At 41.0% G+C, this 25,234-nt stretch overlaps 1 protein-coding gene across 9 annotated transcripts; it reads right to left on the reverse strand.

Annotated features, from left to right (window-relative positions):
* On the reverse strand, nucleotides 1-25,029 carry fam107b (family with sequence similarity 107 member B). 9 transcript variants are annotated; one of them, XM_086074331.1, is made up of 4 exons: nucleotides 24,851-25,029; nucleotides 9,375-9,513; nucleotides 2,465-2,621; nucleotides 1-791 (listed from the first exon to the last, which is right to left on the reverse strand). In XM_086074331.1, the coding sequence occupies exons 2-4, from the start codon at nucleotides 9,500-9,502 to the stop codon at nucleotides 672-674; spliced, it is 405 nt and encodes a 134-aa protein (XP_085930457.1). In that variant the 5' UTR covers nucleotides 9,503-9,513; nucleotides 24,851-25,029; the 3' UTR covers nucleotides 1-671. The 9 variants fall into 9 exon arrangements, with proteins under 9 accessions (XP_085930457.1, XP_085930456.1, XP_085930459.1 ...); XM_086074330.1 differs by having other exon boundaries at nucleotides 9,375-9,546; XM_086074333.1 differs by having other exon boundaries at nucleotides 24,933-25,015.
* Nucleotides 25,030-25,234: the final 205 nt, after the last annotated feature.

The raw sequence follows: 25,234 nt of genomic DNA on the forward strand, positions 1-25,234 counted from the left end.
CAACGTATTTAACACTTTTATTAATACAAAACAGAATATAGAAAGAAAATTTCACTCTCATGCCCTGGGGGGTTCTATTGCTGCAAACTGCATTAGCTGCGAAAGTGGCATGTTTTTTGAAATACAAATAAAATAAAAATCCCTTTGTCCCCTTCTGGCTTAATAAACTAAATCAAATGCTGTAAAACAAACTAAAAATACACAAAACGACTAATCAAAGTATGCCCCAACTTCGCCCCCCATTTGCTCTACAAGCGGGCTAAAAATCTACAAACATAAATAAAGAAAAGCACAGTTTGCTTGGCTTTTTTCTTCTTCACAATTACACAGCTTGTAGAGAGTCTATCCAGTGTCCACTTTTCCTTCCCGTAGATTCTGTAGGTGAGAACATAAACCCCCAAAAATAAAAAATACAAAAACAAGACACGACAGCGTGGTGTGTGTGAAGAGAGGAGTGAAAAAAAGGCAAGAAAACTCCTGTGTGTGGGTGAATGTGTGTGTTGATGAGTTAGGGGGTTCTTGGCAGGCAGGCAAGAGTAGGATCATTAGTCTGTAAGAGTCTCTCCTCACTGCGGGATAGGAACTGCGAGGTTGCGAGAGGAGCCAGGAAGTTCATCTCGGACCGCGGTTAGGTCACCACACACCAGCGCGCGCACACAATCTGGTGACGTCTAGGTGGTTCTCTCCTCGCTGTCCATCTCCTGCTTGGTCCGGCGCAGGTTACTCTTCATTTTCACAAACTCCGGAGTGTTCTCCTGCTCCTCCTCGTTCTTCTGTTGCTCCAGCTCCAGCTGCAAAGATGTGTACGTTTGATTAAATGCAGGGCCAGTGCATTAACGACTATAGAACGTCAAAAATTCATGTTAACTATTTCTATTAGTTTAACAATTTTCCATTTAATTTCATTTTTTACGAAAACTTTTTTTTAATTGTACATTAATAAGCGATATAAAATTATTATGCGATCAAACGGCCCTTATTTTTAATATTTGTTTTTTAAATTAGGCCCATTAGGTGATTACATTTTTTAAATTGTAATTAATCACATGACTTCACTAGTTAACTAACGATTAATCACAAATTTGATATGTTCTAAATTTACAAAAAATAATAGAAATAATAATAGAAATAGTTCAAATTAATTTTTGACGTCTATAGTGGCAGTGAATGAGTTAATTAAACATGAGAGTTTCACAATGTTGTCACATGTACTTCGGGGTGGCAAATACTAATTGCATCACTCACAAACCCTTAAAAAAAACTTTTGAGCGAGGCAGAGCAATTGAGAAAATAAAATGGTGTGAATGTAAAGAAGAGTCAGTGTAAAATATGTTAAATGGAATGCTGGCCACAATTTACAGGTAAGTAAATTAAATAAAGTAAATTTACAGGTAAGTTTATTCCAAAGTTCCGTTATACTGTAGTTAACATTGTCATTGAGGGACTGGTTTTATCAGATAAGTATTTTATATCATAATTAGAGCTGTCAAACAAAAAAACAAAAAAATCAGAATAATCACATCTTAGAACTTTAATTAATCACCATTAATTAATTCATTAAAAAGCCTTTTTGTCAACATTTTTTGTCCGCCAAATTTGGAGAATGCCTGTTATGTGTTAATTCTTTCGATATTTAGCCTTATGAGGACGTCTCCAACATTTTCTGATCAATTGCACGTTCTCATCTTTCTTTTTCTAATCAGTTTATTACTTGCAAAAAAATAAAAATAAATGACCCCAATAGTTTGACATGAACTTGTTACAACACTTATTAAATGATTTACTTTAGTGCATGTATTAATGTTTATTGCTCAAACAAAACCTACCTTGCTACCTTTAACTTAAAACCCGCTGTCAAGCTAAAGGATCATCTGTGGTCAAATAGTGTGATTCATTTGCGTTGATACACAAATAATGCATTAATTTTTTGTGATTAAATAATTAGTTAACACGTTTAACTTTGACAGCACTAATTATAATAATTTAGTTTTTTTTAAACATCAACATAAGAAAACAAAACAAAACAATAGAACACAACTATCCAGAGGAAAACCTATATCTGGTAGTACAACTAGTTTTCAAGGAATGTTTATGTATGTATATGATTCTATATATAAATAACCATGCACACCGAGCAATGCGTATTTGCGGATAACATACGGTATATAGCGGTGAGTACTGTTATATTGTCGGTCGACATGTTGCTGGTTTCAGTTCTGTTGCTTAAAGGATCTCGCCACAACATAAATGCTAATTAGCATTAGCACTAAGCTAGCGGGGCACTTTCTTTGGAGTTGTTTAGCTGTTTTACACCACACAATGGTGTAGTTCTATTTGTTATATATTTAATTTAATAGTAACTAGAAGTAGACAACTTGAGGCCTCTATGTGGAGGACTATTTCACTAATTGCATCTGCCAAACAGCTGCTAATTGGGAAGTGAGTTGAATGGACTGTTAAGTACCTGCTCCAGTTTCTGTTGTCTTTTCATGAGTTCAATCTCCAAATCGCTCCTCTTCTTGTGTGCGTCCTGCTCTTCCTTCTGAGCCTTGAGGACTTGCTCCCTCTTCCTCTTCTCCAGAACCTTCTGGAGTTCCGGTTTGTTTTGAGGAGCCAGGCCCCTATGCGAACAAACAAACAAACAAATGGCCTGTTACTGGCTTGTAATACCAAGTTATCAATCACATAAATACGCAGCAGATGAGCATGACCTCATTCTGCCTTGTTACTTGAATTCCCTTTTCTCCTTGTTTTGGATTAAAAACATGTCAATGGTGTTCTTCTAAGTTTTGTTTCGGGGCCAATTGCACCAAATGTTCCAGTCTGCGGACAAGATGGCTGCCAGCACTGGAACTGACCTTAGGGAAAAGAGGGATGAAATCATAGCCTGCTTGTCATTACTTTTCCAAATGCCGCAGAGACACAAGTCCTAAGCAAGCGGGTTTGTGTATTCTGGGGGTAGGGGAGGGTGTCACATCACTCACACGCGAGCACACAATAAAATAGGGTCAACTATTAGGTACTTTTCAAGCTCTTGAAGTGAAATTTCAAACTTTGCCAGGACACGAGCCACAGCCAGCTTCATTGTGTTCCAAGATGTTTGTCCATTGTAGAAGTATGTTCCAGGGTCGAATTGTCATCATAAAAATCCATGAAAGTGCAGTATTTTATAGGATTTTTGTGCAGTTTGTCACTTTTTTTTTTTTTTTACTTTACTCGCAACTGCCATCTCTGGCCCTGCAGCATCTGTGTCAGGCTCGTCCATGGTGCGCGTGCGAGTACGTGCACCATCTTAAAGCCACAGCTGACAAACAAACACATGACTTCCCAACAAAACTGTGTGGATAGATAAAAAATGATATGTGCAGTAAAACAGTCAGGGCTCTTCGTACTCATCTGGGCATTGTTAAAGCATGCATGATGCAGAAAAAGCTTTAAGACTACCTTTTTAAATGGCACAATGCACCTTTAAGTAAAACATTTAAAACTTTCAGGATAAGTTAAAATGTGTATGCAAAATAATTCACTTAAATAAAAGAATTCATTCTTATTCTTAACTTTATTATTGATTAGGGGTGGGAATCTTTGAATGTCTCACGATTTGATTTGATTCAGATTTTTGGGTGCGATCGATTCAGCATCGATTTTTGATTAAGAACGATTTTTGATTCAAAACGATTTGATTGACAATGATTTTTGCTTCAATTTATAGATGTTCAACGAATCGTAATGATCTACGCCAGTCTGACTCGCTAATGCTAATTAGTGCTTTACTCGCGGCACTTTTATCACTCAAAAGAACGGCTCAACGCTGCAAAAAACACACCATTTTTATTAGAATAACTTGATCGTGACTTTTTCCTTCTACTCTCTAATGTGGCTACAATTTAACAAAAAAGGGGCCAAATCGGGTATAACATGAACAGCGCTTCCAATAAAGGCACACACAAACAAAGTGAAGACAGTATAAAATAATTTAAATAAAATAGATTTTGGGACATTTAAAATAGATTCTGAATCGTACTAAATGAGAATCGCGATTCTTATGAGAATAGATTTTTTGGCACACCCCCCTATTATTTATATTTAATTAAAATCAATAACCACGCATTTAATACTAATAACGCAAAGTTAAATGTTGGGGTTGACTGAGTTTGCAAAGATATTGCTCATGCGGTTAAGCGCATGCCGGGGAGGATCACACAACTCATGGGCGTGTGCTGCCGATGTCAAAAAGACTCATCGGGGACGGTTTAGAGTGAGCGTGTCTCTCTCGCTGCAATTCCAAATGTGATGATGTCATCCTCCAAAAACTCAAAACAAGTTTGCGGGCTGAGGAAGATTGCAGAGAAGCTAAGATGGCAATAGATTAGCACAAAAAGCCTGAGAAGGATCAGCAGGGTCTCGATAAAACACACAAACGTATACTTACTCATTTTCTCATACACTCTCTCAAGTGTCTCTCCCCCTCTCATCGTCATGCACTCACCATCATGCACACACTGTCATTCAGACTCAAACTCGCGCTCACTCAGCCACAACACACACAAAAGATTAAGGAAGAGGAGTGAGGCTGCACACCTTTGTGCAGAAAAACGTCAGCACAACAAGCCCCCCTTTTTGATGTAATAGCAGGCCGTCTTCATGAGTCTGGCTGCTTTAATTAAATGTATCACTGAGTCTTGAACATTACATAAGCGCGCTCACAATGTTCCCAGAAGCCGTGGGAGTTCTTTTTCTCTCTCTCCCTCCAACGTGACTACTTAAATGAAGAAGAAAGTGTGCGTGGTCTTGCCAGAACAGTTATTGGCCTTGAGCAGGCAGTTAAGAGTTGTCGGAGATATGGATGGCCATTTGAACACGTTCTTGATAGATTATGACAAAAAATTATAATTAAACTAATCGATCAATTCATCAAAAATGACTTTGGGTCTAATCTATCTTGGTGTGTTCTGAACTCCTGTTTCCACTCGCTAAGCCAAATTACATTCTTGTAAAATAGGCACGATGAGCCAATGTTATCATTTTGAGGTTATGAGAACCGTGAGCAAAAATATCACAACATCAAGGTATTAAAATGATACCTCTAAAATGTCCTTTTAAAAATATATTTTGGGAAACTATTATTTTTTTTCTGTTGAACATAACCTAAGAATATTTGGTACATTAAGAAACTTTCTTAGTAAGTCACACTTCTAGAATAGACCCGTGCACTACTCATGTTGTCCTTGCGGCTAACTAGTACCTGCTGGCACCATGTTTGTTTCTTTTCTAAGACAACGTTCATTAATCGACATAGCAAAGTTGCAGTTGCTCTCTCGTCTTCCTCTCCTCCACCTGTGTCTTCTGCTCACCCTCTCCCCTTTCTGCTCAGCCCACAAGGAAGAGAAACAAGCCGCAGGCCTCTCATCAGTACTTCAAAGAGTTAATCGTTTAGCAACCTCTGCAAGCAGCCAATCATAGTGCCCTACTAAGCATCCTCAAAAATGAGAAGATGAGCGCATTACCGGTGACGGACACTTTGTGCGGTTACTGGAACCTTGACTTTTTAAAACCCAGGTAAACCGTCAAACCGGTCATCGGCCCATGCATACTCCCAACACAACATCAAACACAAGTTTGTGCCGCTTATCAGAAGCTAACGCTGATAATGCTGTGCTAATCTCTGCTCCCAACACGGCAGCTCTGCTTATCTCTTGGCTTTGACATGATAGTGTTTCCGACTAGTCCAGCCGTTGTTTGAAAATAGTGGATTCTCACTTAGCCTAGCTGCCAAACCATGGGCAGAGAAACTCGGCATGGGGGTGGAGTTATGTAAACGATCCATTTTGTGATGTCACGATCTGGCAACATTGAGAAAGCCTTGCGCAAAGATTATCCATCCATTTTGTAGAGTGCTCTTGCGCTCGCTCTCACGTACCCACGTAAGGACAATTTATTGTCTTGAATGAACCGACTATGTTTTTGGAAGCAAGAGTAACCGGAGGAAACCATAGGGGGACAAACAAATTCGAGATTTGAACCATGGATCTTAAAACTGTGAGGGACAGCGATGACTGTTTATAAAAACCACGAGAATAATAAAAGCATTCATGGTTGAGAACAATTCAATGGAATTTCCCCATTATGGATAAAATAAAAGTGAATCCAACTCCCACTTTTGACTCCCGCCTTCGAATGTTTTCACTTTTAAGCTCCCAAAACACCGTTGCCATGTCAATAAAATCGTGACCATTCTGCTTTTTGTGCAACTGTGGAGGAGAGCAAGGTCACAGAAAGTAATAACAGCGTTATTCTCCTCCCTAGTGTGTGGACAAATGTTTCCATAATTACAAAGCCTTCTGGCCAGGTCGCTTCGCACAGTGGACGCCCCTCTCGCGCGTGACCAAAAACACACTGGAATGTTCTTAAAAGTTGCTCAGCGTGTTTGTGTGTGTGCGTAGCCGTGGTAGCGCACGGGCGGAGAAAGGCCCTCGGCTGCGACTGTTTTGTAATCTTGATTACATAACGTGCCTTTTCATGCAACGCTCTATTCATCCATGCATCCCGTAGCACCTCCACCCACCCCACCAGCATCACTCTCATGGTCGTGACTAATCCCATGCACACACACACGCACACACAAAAAAAAAACTCCATTCCTCACACTTCATACGTACATTCCAACCATACCTTTTCCTAATGTTTGTAAACAAAAGGTGCCAGGGTACTTCCGGGGAGCAGAAAATGATAAGACAGCAAGCAATTCCAAAATATTGCTTTTGGGGTTAGAATTCCCTGCACAATCATGGTTTGGTATTCATGTAATTTTCAAATTTGCAGATGTTTGGAATCGCTGAAATTCTCATCTATTTGTTGTTTTTGTGTTCAGGTCAAAGAAAAAAAAATTGGAATGTCCAGTTTTGTTCACGGTCCTTGAATGCACCTTGTGTTGGCATCAAATGTAAAAGTGAAAGTAGACTGTATAAACATCCGGACGTCACGTGACTATTTCGCTGAACACGCCCTCCTGTGGCAGGAAAGTAGCGGTGCAGCGTTAATGCACTAGAACGGCGAGGAGGGCTAAAGCTAGCGTTTATCCATCAAAATTTCCGCCCAAGACAGTCACTTTGAGGAAAAGGACATGATATACATGCGCGAGGTGGACATATTGGATTGCCGATGAAGTGTCAGGAGGGCTTTCTTTTTATCTCCAACTCGGGTGACGCTGCTACGTGGAATTCTCCTCTCTTGCCAGTGAGTGCTTTCAAATCTGATCATACAAAGGCTTTACACGTTTGTACAATCCGGATTTATTTCCCCTTTATGTGTGGTCAAAATGCCATCGCAGTTAGCAGTTCCATGCAAGTCTTGCAGTGTTATTGAGGTACGCTAGCAACTTAGCAGCTGCTAATTCGGCCGCGGCCACTGTCATTTATGCCGTAAAAAGTCTTCTTTCGTGATTAAATTCAGCTGTGTAATATTTATTAAACCATAACAGCATAAATGAACGAAAAATATTATTTCCCCCACATTTTGTGTGCGGTAGCGGTTAGCATCTGCTGATGCAGCCACCATGTACAAAGTGCTCCATTGGCTACTCATTGGTTCCTCCTTTGGTAGGCAGGAGCATGATCAATCCTTTTTTTTGCCTCTTCCTGTTGTGGCAGTCGGTCCAAACGGCTGTCAATCATTGTTAAAGTGTGGCTTTTTGCCGTTTACTCAAAGTGGCAGACGCGTTTTCTATGCTGCCAAAATGGCTTCGCTAAAGCCAAAAGTTGAGTTTAATGACTAGATCTCTTTTGTGTAAAGTGCTACTGTGGATATTTGCTTGCACCATGTGTAACATCACATCAGTTTGCGCTAGCATGTTATTTAGGCTAGCATGTTGGCTAATACTCCTGATGAGTCTCATGTAAAACTGATTTGTTTGTGTGGCCTTAATTCAAGGTATCGGTACTCATGACCTGGTTGTATTACGATCAGGAATTAGAAAAGGAAAAAAATGCCATTAATTGAATGTATATTGACTTTTTATCAAAAGTAGTAGTGATATCGGTACTTGGTATCAGTATCAGTCGTACTCAAGAGCTGCGTACCCATACTGGTATCGGTGTCAAAGAAAGTGGTATCGAACATCCCTGCATTCTAATAACAATCGAAGAGGACATGGCTAACATTTTCTCAATCTCGAAATACTCATCGCATGATCTCGATTTAGCCCCCGTTAACTCTCTGACTTCTTTATAACACACTCCTGTGATGTAACATCTGTCGCTATTTATAGCTCTGACACAAAGATGTCAGCCGCTCCGTCCCACGGGGTGAAACGCGCAAGTGCAGATGGGATGATCTCGTCACGCTGACCACATGACCTGCTCGGCCCCGTGCCGCCGATCCATGCGAGCTTTTTGCATGACGCATCTGTGACACGCTGATGCGCCTCAGCTTTTATGTAAGAGTTGCTATGATGGATTCGCGGTCGGTGCTTTACGTAAAAACTGCAGCTGGAGGTTGGATGCCACTGAAGACACCTAACAGGACGACCCACCCCCACACACAACCTTCATCAGGAGGACCAAGGACGTCTCATGACGATTACATGACCTCAGCTTCCATCAGTGGAGGTCAGACTAAGGTGACGCGTACGCGGAGACTGTGTGACAGGCTTTTTAAAACCTCTCAAGTCAAACAGTTGAAATGCGATCGGGCGGGGCGATTGGGGCCTTATTTTAAAGCCATGTCCGCCAGCCCACACATCCAATCATAGACGCATCAACTAGGGGTGGAAATCTTTGAATCTCTTACGATTCGATTTTTGGGCCTGCAATTCGATTCAGAATCGATTTTTGATTAAGAACGATTTTTGTTTAAAAATGATTTGATTGACAATGATTTTTGCTTCTATGTATAGATGTGCAAGGAATTGTAATGATCTACTCCAGTCTGACTGGCTAATGCTTATTAGCGCGCTACTCACGGCACTTCTTTCACTCAAAAGAACGGCTCCACGCTGGAAAAAAAAACAACTTTTATTGGAATAACTTGATCGTGACTTTTTCCTTCTACTCTCTAATGTGGCTACAACTTAACTGTGTATTAGACCGCGTGGAACCACACTGCCCCTCAGTGGCCAAACCGGGTACAACATAAACAGCGTTCCAAATAAAGGCACACACAGACAAAGGCAAGACAGTATAAAATCGATTTTGGGACACTTCAAATCGATTCTGAATCGTACTAAATGAGAATCGCGATTCTTATGAGAATCGATTTTTTGGCACACCCTTAGTATCAACCAAATTTCATGTTTCTAAGCGTAAAGCCAGATATAAAGAGACTATCCTCCCAGGTACCCGCAGTGAGTGAGAACATTTCAACACCCGTTTACCGACCTCTTTTGGTTCATAAGCAGTTCCCTGTGCAGGTCCTGGTGGTTGCGGGAGTTTTTGACTGGGTTGATCAACTTCTTGGGCTTGATAAGCTGATCGCGGTCTCCCTCCAGATAGTCGGGCTCGGCCATGACACTCCTCCCTGGAGACAGCGACAGACCAGGGTCACGCGAATCTGAACGCAGGCAAGACCAAAGACGAGATGGGACATTGAAATATGGGCGGGGATGGAAATGGACACTTCATTGCGTAGACTTGCACAATTTAAAAATAAATGCACTTTTGAATGGCAGCATAATTAGGTTTATGTAATATTGTTGTGTCCAGTGAAAGTTTGTTCCTTGGGCTGTTTTCATGAAGTCATGCTCTGGATTATGCTGAATGATTGTGATGGACTCCTTACGTAATCGGAGTGGAGAGAACATGTCGATATATAAAATGAGCCACATGCAAATCGACTAACGAAATGAACACACGCACCCACTTATTGTCTCCTTTTCTGCACATTTGCATTACTGGCCACAATGTTTACAAGTTATTTGGATAATAGTTGATATATATGAAGGTGAAAAAGCACAGTTCCCAGAAGCGCACGACATGTGCTATGCAATGTAATTTATAGCCAAGGACAACAAATGTAAGCAGTGCTTAGAACACCTGTTATATAAACAAGAGAGACCACCCAGCATCACAAAGTGCTTTTATGCAGACTTTTTCCAATGAGAAACGAGTCAAGCATAACATCCAGCCATTAACACTTATTTTATTATAACTAGTCCTGTAAAAATCCAATGAATTCACCTTTGTTTCATATTTCAAAAAAAAAAAAAAAAAGATCAACTTCAGTAGCATTTTAGTATGAAAACCATTTGTATTAAAGTGCTTCTAAATACTTCAATATCTGTACTAACCATTACAGATTTTGCTGTTTATGGAGAGGGCATTAAACCATACATTTGTGTGATGCTCGAATGCATTTGTTGAACAACTTGCACCCGTCTCAAGCTTGTCTATCCATCAGATGTAAAGTTTAGAATAAAGAACAGCACATGCCAAGCCATATAAACCTTTTCACAACAGGACCTTGCAAATATAAACACGAACAAAATCCCAAACCACTTAATAAAGTGACAAAAACAATTTATGTAAAACAGTTCAGACCACAAAAACCTTTCAAAACGGCGCAACAAAAAAAAAAAAAAGTCAACACTTACTTAACTCACCCTGCAGATGAGGAAAGACGGGGTATCTGAACATGGTCGCCATGGCTTCTATTTGGATTTGATTGTCAAGAAAAACAATACAGAACTAGCGGTATAGCGGTCCTGGTTATTAAATATCGGAATCAGAGAGTTTCAGCTTTGTCCTTTCTGCACAGCTGTCTGCTTCAAAACAGAGCCAGCCAGAATTCAATGTCTGTTTTATAGCTGCCTTAACACACATATACACACACACACACACACACACACACACGCTCTGCCGCCCGCCCTGCTTCTACCCCCTCCCACTTCTGTTCAATATGCATCTCTTTAAGCATATTCTGTCTCTTAGTAAGGCCATTATTATCTTTTCCATCTAATTGTTTGAGTGCCTCTTTTCTAAGCATTCAATGTGGAGGTGGGATTGCTTCCTCAAAATCCAAACAAAAATGCCACCACTCCTGTGGGTCGGTGCAATTGAGGCAAATCTCCACTAGAGGTCGACATCCTTGCAGCGGCAAAGGGCAACCGTGGCAAAGTTACATAACAAAGCTGCCTGAGGTAAACATGGCGTGTGATTGGTTGTTTTCAAGGGGAGACATTGCACAAAAGGATGCTGATGCGCATTTACAGTCAAATTGTTCATTTGTCACCTTTTAAAAATTAAGTTTCATGAGACCGACACAATTGCAGTACTCCTACACACTGTAACAATCAGCACTTTCGGCAGTTTGTTCAGCCATTAACATTGCATTGTCAAAGAGAGCAAGCCATTTTCAACACTTTAAATTGGTAAGCCGTTTGTTACAATAACAGCCATATATGTAGACTAAGCAATAGTATAAGTTGTGAAAAAATATTAAATTGACCACATTTTTTGGCAGAGGAAGGTTTGGCCTGACGCCAGCGATAATTGTAACTACAAGCATTTTTATGTAACATGTCACACAGTGGTATCCATGGGCGGTTTCACAGGGTGGCAAGGGGTGGCAGCCTTTACCAAATGCTTTGCCATCCCTATGGTTGGCAATAAATCTATCAATACTAAATGCAAAAGTGTTATTATAAATGTTCAGGTAGCAGTTTTGCAAACAAAACAAACAAGAAACAAACTACCATATATAAACAATTTGCAATTGCTTGACTGACTGATTTTGGTGTGCTTGATACATCTTTCGATTTTTCTGTATGTGGCCCACGGAGGAAAAAGTTTGTATTCATGCCCTAATATTCTTACAAACGAGGTGTTTGAGACCATCTAACATGCCCACCCGTTGAAAAAACGTACTTATCGATAGGGATGCATGATAATTATCGACCAATTTGACGTCATACAGACAAACCAGATAAAGAAATCCGGCGTTAATAACATTTGTACATGTTAAGACTTATTATAGTAGGACTTAAAAGTACATTTGTGTTCAAGTTAATTTTGCAAACATCATCGGCTTACTTATCGGTTATCGACATTGACACTTTCAATTATTGGTTTATCGGTATCGGTTGAAAATAGCATCGTGCATCCCTACTTGTCGAATATATACGTCTTTGGCAGTTAACGGTTGGATTTCAGATGACAAATATAAATGTCAGTGACATATTTATAGTGTCTTAGGATCAATACTTTGTGGTATAATTGGTGGGGGGCTTACTGACTCTTCACCTTCGAGTTTGCCGTTTTCTGATTGTGGTTCCTGATCCCCTTCCTCAAAATTAACAGTGAAACGGCCTTAGAGCCAGTACGCAGGGATGTGCGTCGACGGGCCGGGGGCTGTAAAAGGGCTCGGCTGGGGTTGGGAGTGGGAGGTATAGGTCTGCGTGCGAGCCCACGCCTGCTGTGCACATCAAAGGTGGTTTTTGTTCATGCCACTAGCAGGGGGCGGAGGCTCTCAAAGGCTGGCAGTGTTGTCGAAAGTGTCCGTTAGCTTAACACATGTGCTCCGACTTCCTGCCCGGCCCCAGGCTGAGGGGAAGTGACATAGCGAGTTCAAAGGGGTCTAGCAACCTCAAATTGGAGCCCTGCTTCACTTCTGCCCTTACCGCTGCTGCCTTTAAATATTCTATTTACTGTCACTTCTGGTTCCATTTAGAGTTATACACCATATACTGTATAACGTACCATCTGTTAAAACACCGTAAAACAGTGGTTCTCAAGCTTTGTACTCCAGGTACCATCTCCAAAACATACTTTTGCTCTCAAAGTACCACTGTCACATGACCAACACTAAAACGCAGTAGTGTAGTAAGGGTGTTCAGCAAAAAAATGAGGGAGAGGCTAGGATTCCAAAAATCATACGAGTTACATACAACTGACCTTTATTTAACATATGTACTGCATTGGATCAGAAACAAGTTTAAGCCGCTGTAAAATTTTGCAAGGTTTGAACATTCAATTCAGCGAATGTCAGTGTACAACTACTTGAACAAAACATGTCAACTTTGATGGTAATGCTAAATATGCATGTAAATGACACTCACGTTGGATTGGAGTGGAGTCACATTTAAGCCATTAAAGCTGCAAGAGTCTTGGATTATGACACTAAAAGCTTGGCACCTCCGGCCACTGGGACGATGGCCAATTCTTTTGAGTAAAACCCTTTCAGCTGGAAAGGTTCCACTGATTTTCTTTTTTAGCACAGAAGGGGTTGCTTCAGTGGTCATCCTTAGGATTCATGCCGAAGCGTCTTCATCCCAACACTTGAGTCCTCCAAAACAACGCTTGCCTACCGGTAGTTAGGTTCCTTCTCGACCAATGCACTCCAATTGTTGCCTCCGTCATGCATGAAGGTAGTGCTGTTTTTTTACAAGCTATTTCTCTAAGCTAGCAAAGGTTTTTTTCTTTCCCAGGGAACAGACACTATCACGTTTCCTCATTTGATGTTTGATCTGTACCTCACAAATGTTTGGAGACATCCTTGGTGTTCCACCTCAACACTTGATCCAAAAGGTCAGTTAATTCCGCAGGTTTTACTTTAGTAAAATTCCATACACCGCTACATGGCTGTCTTTGGTCTTGTCGATCTTCTGATCTGTACCACTCCAATCACTGCAGAGATCTTTGGACTTCCATCCTCAAACTTTGGACCTAAATATCAGAACATTCTTCGGGTTTTACTGTAGCAACATTTAGTACACTGTCTTTTTGTCTTTGGTCTTGCTGCTCTCTTCATCTACCGAGAGATCCTTGGTCTTTCACCTCAACCTTTAATTTGCAAGGTTTCTGTACATTGCTTCATAGCCGTCTTTGGTCTTCCTCCCTTCGATTTGCTGTCCTGTACAATGCAAAATGTTTATAGAGATTCTTGGTCATCCGCTTCAATGCTAGGATCAAATACCTGTACAATTCTCAGGGCTTTCTTTTACAAGAATTTGTGCATCGTTTCAAGGTTGTCTTTGGTCTCTTTCTGAAGTAATCTACGATCTGTACCCCTGTACCTAAGTTTGGAGGTGTTTTGAACTTCTGCCTCAACGACATAGGGCCGATGATGTGATGTGTTTTTCTGGTCCGAAAGGTTGGAAGATTTTACAGAATTTTTAACAATGCTTATCCCCTTAAGAGTGGTAAAGTTCTCCCAGCGGACTTACTAAGTGGCCTTAACATCGGACTGATCGTGTCCAGACTATGTATTTCCCCATTTTCAACACCTCTATGTGCCTTTGTGTTCTCCCAGTGTGCTGCTTTGGGACAACACTCACTGCTGTTCCGGGAATCCCATTACAAGACTTTTGTTTATTGCTCTTGGGAACCAACACACCCTCCCATCCCCAGGCAACACACTGAGTAAGACAGAAAATGCAATGAGCCTTCCAAAAGAAGTGTGTGAGCTGGGTCTAGAAGAAAAAAAGTAAAGCATTTATAAGGATACTAAATGAAATGCATTCAGGCTTTAAATGAGAGAGAAGTTGGAGGAAAAATAAGTAAAACTGGGCCAGACAGTCACCGGGAAGTGGAAAAGGGAGTTGGCCCAAGACACATTTCCACTGTTTACTTCACTCCTGACTATCTGACATACTATAAATGATCAAACTTATGACTAAACAGAAAATGTCTTCTCAAGAGAAAAAGCACCCACTTTGTACTAGTGACAAGTTTCAGGAAAAGGAAGTGAATGAATGACTAAATAGGCAAATGTGGTTGGCAGGTGCAGAGACCGTGCCAACTGATATCACACCAGATTTGTTTGCTAATCACCAATTTCCCTGTTTCACCAACCCCCCAGAAGAACCCCCCCCAAAACAAACAGTAATTCAACCATCATTTTGAAGATTCCGCTAAAGCAGAGGTCGCCAATGTGATGCCCGCGGGCACCACGTTGAGTAGCCTGCAGGCTACTCAACAGTTTTTTGGACCAACCTTCACATGGAATGCAATTGATATTGGCCCTACAGCAGAGGGGCAATATTTTATAGGATTTTTCAAATATTATATTTATAGCCTGTAAATGTCTTTCATATAAGTATTTACTGTAATTATGACAGTTTGAGATTATTATGACAAGTAATGAATTACAGCAAATTGCAGGGTGTAGTAAGATTAAAACGTGGTGTAAATGGCATGCTCAGTTACCTCCAACCTTACTTACTATTTTTCCATTTGATTGTTTTACATTCATGGCCAAGGAATGTTTTCCCCAAAATACTCACTATAAATAGGACTCCTACTATTGTACTAGCCTAAGTTAGTGACAGCCTATGACACATTCTCACTTAGTTACTGACGGACAAAATAATGACTGGCAAAAAAATGTTATTAAAGAAAATTGGGCCAAACAAACTTAGCATAAAAATTGGGCAAAAATAAGACTAAGTCATGACAAATAAATCAAAATCTGACTTTCCGTTTGACCCTGGAACCAATTACATATATTTCCATTCTTTTCTTCTGGCCAATCTGTTTGGAAATGTGAACAAATTGGTGGTCCTGCAGCGTTTACTGCTCGACCTGAGGGGTTTTACTGTATAGGTGGAGCTGATTTGATAAATAGAAAAACATCATCAGAGCCACTCAACTAATTTTCCTGCTCACGCTAGGAACAGACACGGACGGACAGCATGGAGGTCGAGCAGCTGGCGGTCATCTTCACCATCTGACCTCTCTTTCTTGTCCAGGATGGTGATGTGAACGACGGAGAGCCTTTTAAGAGCTGCCCGCACGGCCGGGGTAATCTCTGTCAGCCGGGTGCTGCTGACCACGCCCATTTTGTCATCGACACGCCAGGATGTGTTTTCCACAGGAAGACATATAGAGGTCATGCTTGCAAAACAGACCGGTCATCATCTTGCGGTTTGTGTTCTTTCTTAAGGCCTAAAGAGACGCTTTATGATCGTCTTCAATCTTACTAGCCTTGGATTTCACGGTAATAAAAATGCTTTACAACTAGTTAATGAGAACAGACGCTCATGAGCATGCAGAATATGTCACGTTTAAATCATCTTGTGCACACTCTCAAAATCCAGACAGACTATTCCACTCACAGATGGGAGGTCCATCCCTTGGGGAAAATGGCGTCATCCATACCCTAAAGCAACCCCCACGCCCCTTTTCTCTCTAACTCTCTCGTCTCATGGACACACGCACGTGTTACAAGCCGGACGGATCCGGGTACGCGCCCAGCAGCTTGTCTGTTAATGAAGCGACCATTCAGCCATAAACAGGAGAGGCTCTAATTAAAGCAGCATAGATAGATGGGCTTTTAACTGACAGCTGTAGGGGATCGGGGGGAAGGGGTGGGGGGGGGGGTTCTCGAGTGTGCGTGAGGGAGAAAGTGTGACAGAAAGAAGTGCTTGGGGAGTGGGAGCTAGTGGTAACAATGAGCTCACTTCCTGTACAAGGCACAAGCACGTACACGCTGCACACCATGACTACGCAGCAAAATCACAACGGAGCCACACGGTGATGTACTTGGGCAAATTTACAAACAATGGTACTTCACTCACCCTCAGGAAATAAAATGGTGCTAATGTGTGCAAAAAAACTGATTCGATTATGAAAAAACACATAAGGTGACATAGGGATGGACATTAGCACTACGCGAATCAACTTTTGCCATTGTAGGCAACATTGCAGGAAGCTGACTGAGCGAAAAGTGGATCAAACCCTGGATTGGTCGCCGCAGGGCGCATACAGAGAGACAACCATTCATTCAAACAAGTGCCTGAAGGGGGGTTGAAGTAGAGCGGGCTGCAGGTATGAAATATTTGTCAGACTCAGTTATTGTAATCATTATCATAAACAAAAAAATGATTTGGCATTATTGAACAACAATATGCGTGAGGTGCTAGTACTATTGTTGTCCACTTGGGTTTGCTATCTTTATATTCAATATAGTTGCATCTGTGACGTTTGAATGTGCACAGCTTTAAAAGGTGGGGCCTGGCCCGGTGAGTGACGTGTATGTCGACATCAAATGAGAGCATAGTTGTTAGCCAGTTCACACATCGATCGCCTGATTCATCACTTGTGGCCATCGGCGCTAGCAAATGAATGTGCTTTTTTTCGGTGCTAATTTGTTACCGTTTATTCAATATGGTGATTGAAAAGTGCACCTGCAGGTGCGTCTATCCTTGACAACTCATAGGGTCAATTCAATGTTCTAACTAGCTGTGGTAGTGGGATATATTAAATCAGCTACTGACATTTATGTTACCTTGTGTCGGCAATTGCAGTGCTGTTGTTTGAAGGCATTTGTGCTTTGGACACACCTTCTCATTTAATACGTTGGCTTTATTTTCATGACTAGGTACATTGCAGATTCTCACTGAAGGCATCACAACTATAACTATGACAACTATGAAAATAATAAAATAAGTACATCAATAAATAGCAACCCTTTTCGCTGATGACTTTTTTGCACATTTTTGGCATTATCTAGATGAGCTTCAAAAGGTAGTCACCTGTAAGGGTTTTCCAACAGTCTTTTAAAGAATTCCCAGATGTAAGAATGTCAAAAGTATGCAAAAAAGTAACCAGAGAAAAGGATGGCTATTTTGAAATATATAAAATATAAAACGTGTTTTCTGTTATTTCACCTTTTTTTGTTAAGTTTATAAATCTACATCAGTTCATACATGGTTTTGATGCCTTTAGTGAGAATCTACAAAGTAACCAGTCATGAGAATAAAGCAAATACATTGAATAAGAAAGTGTGTCCAAACTTTTGGCCTGTACTGTACTTTATCATCTTTTTTTAAGTGTAAAAATATTCCAATAACTTGTTAATTTTTTTAAATCAAATTATTCAAGTTACTCAAATAATCACTGCAGTCCTAAAGTCAACCCACACTGCCTGCAAAGAAGTCAGGCAAGTAAACCACAATACTGTCAGTGACTTACTAGATAATAACTATTGATCCGTGGAGGTTGAAACAAGTAACAAGCTTGTTTTGATTTGATGAAGTAAGGATGACAAGTATAAAGTACAGATATCTGTTTTCAAATTTAGGCGATCAACGTACACAGGCATCAGAAAAGTAAATATTTAATGTTGAGTGCAGATAGTAAGCAGTCTGCAGTCTCCAAGAACTACAATAAAAGGCTTCTTTTTTTTTTTATCGTTAAAACATTAAAAGTCGGCATGTGATACCCCGCCTTGACCTACTGCTCTGCGTGGATGAGAAATAACAAGAGACGAGAGCGGATCGTTTCGATTCTGTTCTACTTCCTGTGCATTGAGACCTCGATGGGACGGCCCCTCTTCTCCCACAGTGTCATGATGTCACCAGGGAGATGCCGGGGTATGGGAATTTACAACCAAGGTTTTAAGGGTCATAAAACATAAGATGTGCAACCATGCGAGCACACAAGGCCAGCATAGAGGCAGAGATTGCGAGGCATGTGTAAACTGTGCGTGTGATATCATCAGACACGACAATTTCATTTTTTGGCGGTATCATGGCCAGAATGAATCATAGCGGTTGTCTGCAGAAAATATCAACATGCAGCTTAGTAATCAGACAAAAATACCAGTTTCTTCCAGTTTGCTGTATGACACATTGTGCCACTTCTTACAAGCATCATCACATGTGCTGAGGGAAACCATCATCAGACCAAAATCACAAGTCACACTCACACAGTTCACTCTTAGTTTACGTTGAACAAGATTTTTAAGTGAACAAATCAAGTTTTTTATTATTTTTTTAAACGACTCCACACATAATTGGAGCACAAATGAGCAACAGCGAATAAGAGTGTAGAGCTGGCTGGCTGTTAAGTGGCGAACACCTTATGGCTTCTTTGCAACTGGCTAACACGTTTTCTTACAATTTATTTAATTAAGCAATTTCAATTGCACCGGAAGCTGTGTCTACTCTTGACCACTTGCGGTGGCATTACATCATCTTCTAACTAGCAATGCTATACTGAATTAGCCAACGTCGCTACGTCATGGCGATTATTGGCGCCAACATTGGGCGTTTTGACAAATATCGGTATCAGCCTTTAAAAAAATTGTAATAATGTGACAGCCGATCTAAGGTAAATCTAAAACCATTTTAATCTCAGGGAGCTATTTATTTAAATTTTCAGTTAACTTTATAAGAAATGCTGCTGACTCTGGGAACCTTCTGAACCTTTTGTTTTTGTTCGACATTAAAACAAAGAAATGTGAAAGTTTAAGATTTCAGGCATTTTTAAATTTTGGAAAAATAAATATTGTAGAAAACTATAGAGAGCTATGGTATTTACTCGTTTAAGTTGCCATTTACGGTAACTTTTAAAGATGTGCTGATAACCTTGGGAGCTCCCTAAACATTTGGTTAGAAATTTTAAAGTATGTTTATTGCCTAAGATATAAAAATAAAACATTTCAACTATTTTGTAAAGTCTGAAAAGTTGTTCAATAAACATGCTTTAAGAAACTATAACAAAGAATAGAAAAAATGAATATCGGCTCCAAATATCGGTTATCGGCCTCCTTGACTACTAATAATCGGCATCGGTATCGGCCCTGAAAAAAACATATGGGTCTATCTCTACACCTTATGTTGGCGGTTGTAGATAATCTGTTGTGGTACACAGTGCACTTTATCTTCCTTGTAAAGTATAAAATGATCTCAAAATTTCATTCTGTCCAACAACAAAAGCACTTTTCAACGCTTAATTCCTCTCCCAACTGCTGTCGCAATTAGTACTGCCACAAAGTCAGGCATTTTAGGAACTGACAACCAGCTATTATTCAAATTGGTCATGTCTGGACATGATCTAGCCCCGACATAGTTGTTTTGTTTTCCCCACGTAGCCCGACATCATACACACGTTCAGCCCTCCGGGCGCTGGAAGCAGATTACAGAATGAATGGGGGAGATTGAAATGACAGAGACGCCGCGTCGAGTCATGCTGTAGGAATGTGATGAACCTGCAAAGTGATTGTCGCACAACGATATGGATATCCAATCACATCCGTGGCTGCTTTAGAGTGACAGGAACACGTGCATGCAAGGGACAGGCTCTTTCTTTCAAAAGGTTCAAATCCAAACGCTTAGTCAAAGCAAATTTTCAACATGTGCCCCGAGTGGAGGCTTACGGGGCGGGGGTGATGTAGGGTACAATGAGAGGTCACACCTGTCAATGCAAATGGCTCTATACCATACCTCTCTGCTGCCTCACAGCTGAGAGTGACACATGTTCCTATATGTTCATATGAAGGCCTAATGGGAACAGGTGGCACACACGTGTGCACAGTCACACACACTTATTCCACTCTGCATCATTCGAGTCTCCTGAGATACAGTATGATACAAAACTGCACTGATGGAGACAAGAAGGAAGCAGAAAAGATTGTTTACTCGAAAAACAATTGGATCAAAAGCAACCCAATTATGGATCAAAAATGGACCCAACTTTCTGGGTTGTTGTTTTTTCAAAATGACCCAATTTATTTGACCCAAGTAAAGGATCCGACCAATATTTACGAGTTGTTTAACACTAAAAGGCCCGTTTCTAGAGGTTCGGTCCATCCTTGACCCATTGCTGGGTTATTTTTTAACCAAACTGTTTTTAGAGCGCGAGATGCCCTCTCAAACAACAAATAACATAATCAAGGAATACTGTACGCTCATCCTGTTTTCCCTTTGCGAGTCATAACTACTCGAAACTGTCACATGATCCTCAAGCACGCCATTGTGCAATCATAATGCAGTACATGCTGCAACTTGTACTGATGCAATGTGTCGCTTTTTTCCCCTCCTTTTTTTGGAAACAAGGTTGCGGTGGCGCTGTTCCACCATCTTTTAAAAATCCTTCTTTAGCTGGCTGGTTAACATTACTCTTTGTGGCGTGACAAATTTAGAAGTCATTTATTTTCATTTTACAGGGACAAAAAGCCATATCGCCCAGCCCTACTTTAGCCTTATACAGTGGTTAACTGCGCAGCCCATAAAGGTTTTACAAAGGGGATTATTTAAATTTCCATGTCTTCCTATGGGGACAAATCTGAACAGATTGTTTTGGCCATCAGGGGTTCCACTGTACCCCAAAAGCATGAAGCAAGTTGCGTCCGACTGTGCACTGTTTGATGGAAAAAAAAAACGGAAAAAACGACAAGTCTTTGTTAAGTCTGTTCCACTTCCACATTGAAAGCTTTGTGCACTACTACGGTGTTCCCCCCTCATAGCGGGCGGGAGAGGGGGGCGTCACGCCTCCCTCCTCGCTTTGTACAGGCCGAGCCCGGCGGGGCTCTCCGATCTCATTGGCTGCACTGGCGCACACCGGGGAGGATTTGGGAGGTTCTCCTTTGTTTACATGCTGGCTGGGAAAACCCAATAACAACTGTTACCTTGGGCAACCAGACGATCCACAGTTATCCACACGAGAGCGCGCGCGCACACACACTAATACACTAAAGCGGCGTCCAAATCAACAGTCTTTGTTCTCTCTGATTCATGAGTACCCATAACACTAAATATGGCATCCCTATGCATATTTTTAGTCCATAAGGCAGACAACGGCAAGACAATTTTGTCATGCAGATGAACACCCCACTGAAGTTGACTTCAAGCTATAAAAGGAAATGGCTCTGTTCCGACTTGTGTTTCAAATAAGATGATATATCTTGATACCGGCTAACAAAGAGCTTAATCCAATCCACGGCAGCCGAGACGCTCAGTCTCCCTAGACTTGAACCTGCCTGGCAAAGAAGGATCTTGGGCGCTGTCATCCGTCCTCAAGGGCTGCTACAAAGTGGCCTCGCACACTAATGGATCCAAATAGTGATTGAAGCCTCGCAATCGCCCAGCCAAATCAATGGGGTTCTTTGTGAAAGCCACTTCACAATAGGTGTGTGTTTTAGTCTCGATATTGAATGCTTATCTTATCTCATTTATGAGTGAATCAACATACGGTGCCGAGCAAACATACAGACTCGGCACGACTGACTTTTACATGCTGCACACGCACTGAAAAGTCAATACCTGAATTGTGACATTATAATCAAAAGCCCCAGGGCAAACGTAAACCAAGCATTTGTCCTGTTGTGTCACGCTTGTTTACTTTGCGTCCTAATAGCTCATTCATAAGGCTAAACAGATTATAGAGACAGCAGCAGCGAGCCAAAACACAAAAACAGAAGATTTCAATGAACGGCTGTAGCACGATGCTAATCCAGTACTGTCTACTATATGGCACGGAATGTATGAAAAAAAATGAAGCACATCTGCTCTTAATCACTTGTGCCATAATAAAACATTCATTTTCTGCAAAGTAGGCCACGTCAGTATTTGATTCGAGGATCATGAGTGTGTTTGATTAGAAATTTCCTGAAGAGCAAGACAGCTTTCACACAATGCTGACAATGCAATTTTCAAAATGTTGTCTACACCAAGATACAGGTCAGTCTAGTCTGGTTCACGCAAAAAAATAAAATAAAGATTAAGAAATCACTAGTTTTTCAAAATGTCAATGTTCAGAGAAAATCTGACATCAACTTGCGCCTCTGCTGCTTTAGTGAACTCTTATTTTTGCCTCGAGTGTTTCAAGATGCGATAAATCAACATCTGTTCTGTATCGCTGACAGAGTTCAGAAAATAATAATAAACTATTAATATAATTAGGCTGGATTTACACTGAATGTTTTAAGTGGCAATTTAGTTGTTTTTTTTCTTAATTAGAATATCTGTCATCCATCCATTTTTTCCCCCCCTGTTGAGGGTTATGGGTGAGCTGGAACCCATCCCAACTGACTTTGGATAAAAGGTGGGGCACACCTTGGGCTGGTTTCCAGTCAATCGCAGGATACATATGTCGGGCCAGGCAATTAATTGAAATTTAATGATGATTTTGATTCAAATGATTGTCGCGAAGGTGTCGTTACTGCGACAACGCTGCTGATTGCATTGCATGTTAGCATTAAAATAGTTGACTTTTGTTAAGACAAAGTTATAGGGTTTGATTAATAATTATTTTTGCTTTGTTTAATCCGACAGTTAGATAGAAATCCTCAACTAAGTGCACTACAAAACTTCAGCTTTGTGTAAAAATAACAGCCTTATGCCTTTTCTGTGAAGAATTGTTCCCTATCTGACAAACTAAAGATAGTATCTCAAATTTTTGCTGGCATGTCGAAGAAAAAATTGGTCATCTAAAAAAAAAAAGAAAAAAAAGAAGAGTAGTATAGATTATTGCGAGTGTCTCTCAATTGTTTGTTTTTTTGCTTGAAAAGACAACAGACAGTGCCATGAAAAAACATATGCCCCCTTCTAAAATTCTTACGTTTTTGCATAGTTTCCCCATTTAATGTAAAAAAAAACAACAACACACATCAGAATTGTGTCACTTGAACTACGCAGTGCAAATCCAGCCTCAGATACTTGGGATCTGGTTTAAACTGTGAGTTTCATTTGAGGTGAAGTCCTGAAGGCTGAAGCGGCTCACAACGTCACTTAAAAGAACTACTGTAACAAGGCATTCTTTGAAATACACCAACAACAAGGCCTGAACACTAAACTCAACAATCTCAAGTAGTTTAAGTCTCGCGGATCAGCACATTCTGCTGACTCGTGCACTTTTAACCCACAGACAGGACTGTTTTCAGATAATACCATCAACACACACGCGCGGTCACCCCTGGTGGACACACACCCAAATCCTTACCCAAATACCTTGCTTTTTCTAGGTCAAAACACACACTGCCAACTCGGTAATGATACATCCCGAGAGATGACCCAGAACCACTAATGGACATGTAGGGCCGTCGAGAATGGAAACTTGGGGTATTTCATTCACATTGAAATTCCTTCGAGCGCAATAACCATAGGAGCATTCCAGTTGTAACGTTTGCAACAAAAAAAAAAAAACGCCATGACAGCATCCACCCTTACGGGAAACAAGAGACGGAAAGAAAAGAGAGGGGAGGGGGTTCAAAGATCAGAAAACAGATGTAAATCCTTTAGCAAACGCCACTGCAAATGACTAACACATGTGAGGGCGCCTTCAACTTGCAGCTCCTCCAAAGCACAGGACAGGACACCGGCTGTCACTCGCCGGCTGTCACACCTGGGCCCCCCCCAGAAAGTTGGTGAAAGTTGCACTTTCACCACCTCCTGCAACACATGGCATCGTTCAAAAACCATCCAATTTGACCCCAAAAGTTTCTCTAACTACTTTTGGTTATAGTTTGACTAAAAAGTGAGTAGAAGTGTATGGTTTAACAGACCAGTTGCAACATACAAATTGCACAACAGTGTTGGCTAGTGACAGCACAAATGTGAAATGCACGGATACTTATTCATTGATTCCTACTTACCTTGAAAGCGGATCTTACTTGCTATTCATTCATTCTTATTTAACCTTAGACATCTTCCTCAATCATAAAGACATCTGCAGCACGTGTCATTGTTTAATATACGAAACGTTAAAGGCTTTAAAAGGCACGCTAACATAAAAGACTACGTTGATCACGTGAACGACTACCATATATTAATTGTCCCAAATACGTGACAAGATTTGTGAGAGACGAAAGTATACGTTCGTACGCACGTAATGTGTGTGGAAACTACACGACGTGTTTCATCTTCTCTTGTCCCGCTCGCTGACTGTCGCGCTACAACATAAAGAGAACAAAAGAGTTTGTATTTTGAAATTCGACCTAATTTTTCCGCTTCTTCCTATCGTCTTGTGTGTTCACGAGACGCTAACTGACCCCCTTGTGCCCCCCACGCACACAAAAAGCAGCTTTACAACACCCACCCCAGACGCTCAATCACAACCAGGTTGCTTTTGTTACAGGACGCTCATGAACGCAACCTCAAGCAAGCACGAGACCCAGACATGCACGCACACACACTCACCACAAAGTCAACTGTCGACACCACTTCTTCCAGCTGTGTGCAAAAAAAAAGTGATGAAACAGTCATAAGAAGCGCATCTCACGGTCACGGGTTGGCTTCGAGGTGTGTCTTCGTCTTTTGGAAACTGCTCAACTGCTCCATACGCACACTCAGCCGGGAACCACACGATATGTACATTTCAGACCAGTGGGAGGGGCAGAGTGACGTCACATAAAAGCGACTCCCCTTCCTCTCCTCACAAACAGTAGTGGCATGTATTACCATGTAACCAAGTACTGTACATTGCAGCTATCTTCTTCACTTGATGTTTATTTTTCTGATTGCTTTTTACTTTAAAACAACTATTTGTGCTTTCTACTCCTTACTTTATTAAAATAGCCATGT

Source organism: Leptonotus elevatus, chromosome 4 (assembly GCF_054856555.1).
Source record: "Leptonotus elevatus isolate MCC_2025b chromosome 4, RoL_Lele_1.0, whole genome shotgun sequence".
In the NCBI taxonomy this organism is placed as follows: domain Eukaryota; kingdom Metazoa; phylum Chordata; class Actinopteri; order Syngnathiformes; family Syngnathidae; genus Leptonotus; species Leptonotus elevatus.

Coding starts and splice junctions, on each gene's coding strand:
- fam107b (XM_086074326.1), bottom strand. CDS start 10,637: ATGGCGACCATGTTCAGATACCCCGTCTTTCCTCATCTGCAGGGTGAG. Junction 2,622..9,374: donor CTGCTTATGAACCAAAAGAG/GTCGGTAAACGG, acceptor TTGTTCGCATAG/GGGCCTGGCTCCTCAAAACA. Junction 792..2,464: donor GACAACAGAAACTGGAGCAG/GTACTTAACAGT, acceptor ACATCTTTGCAG/CTGGAGCTGGAGCAACAGAA.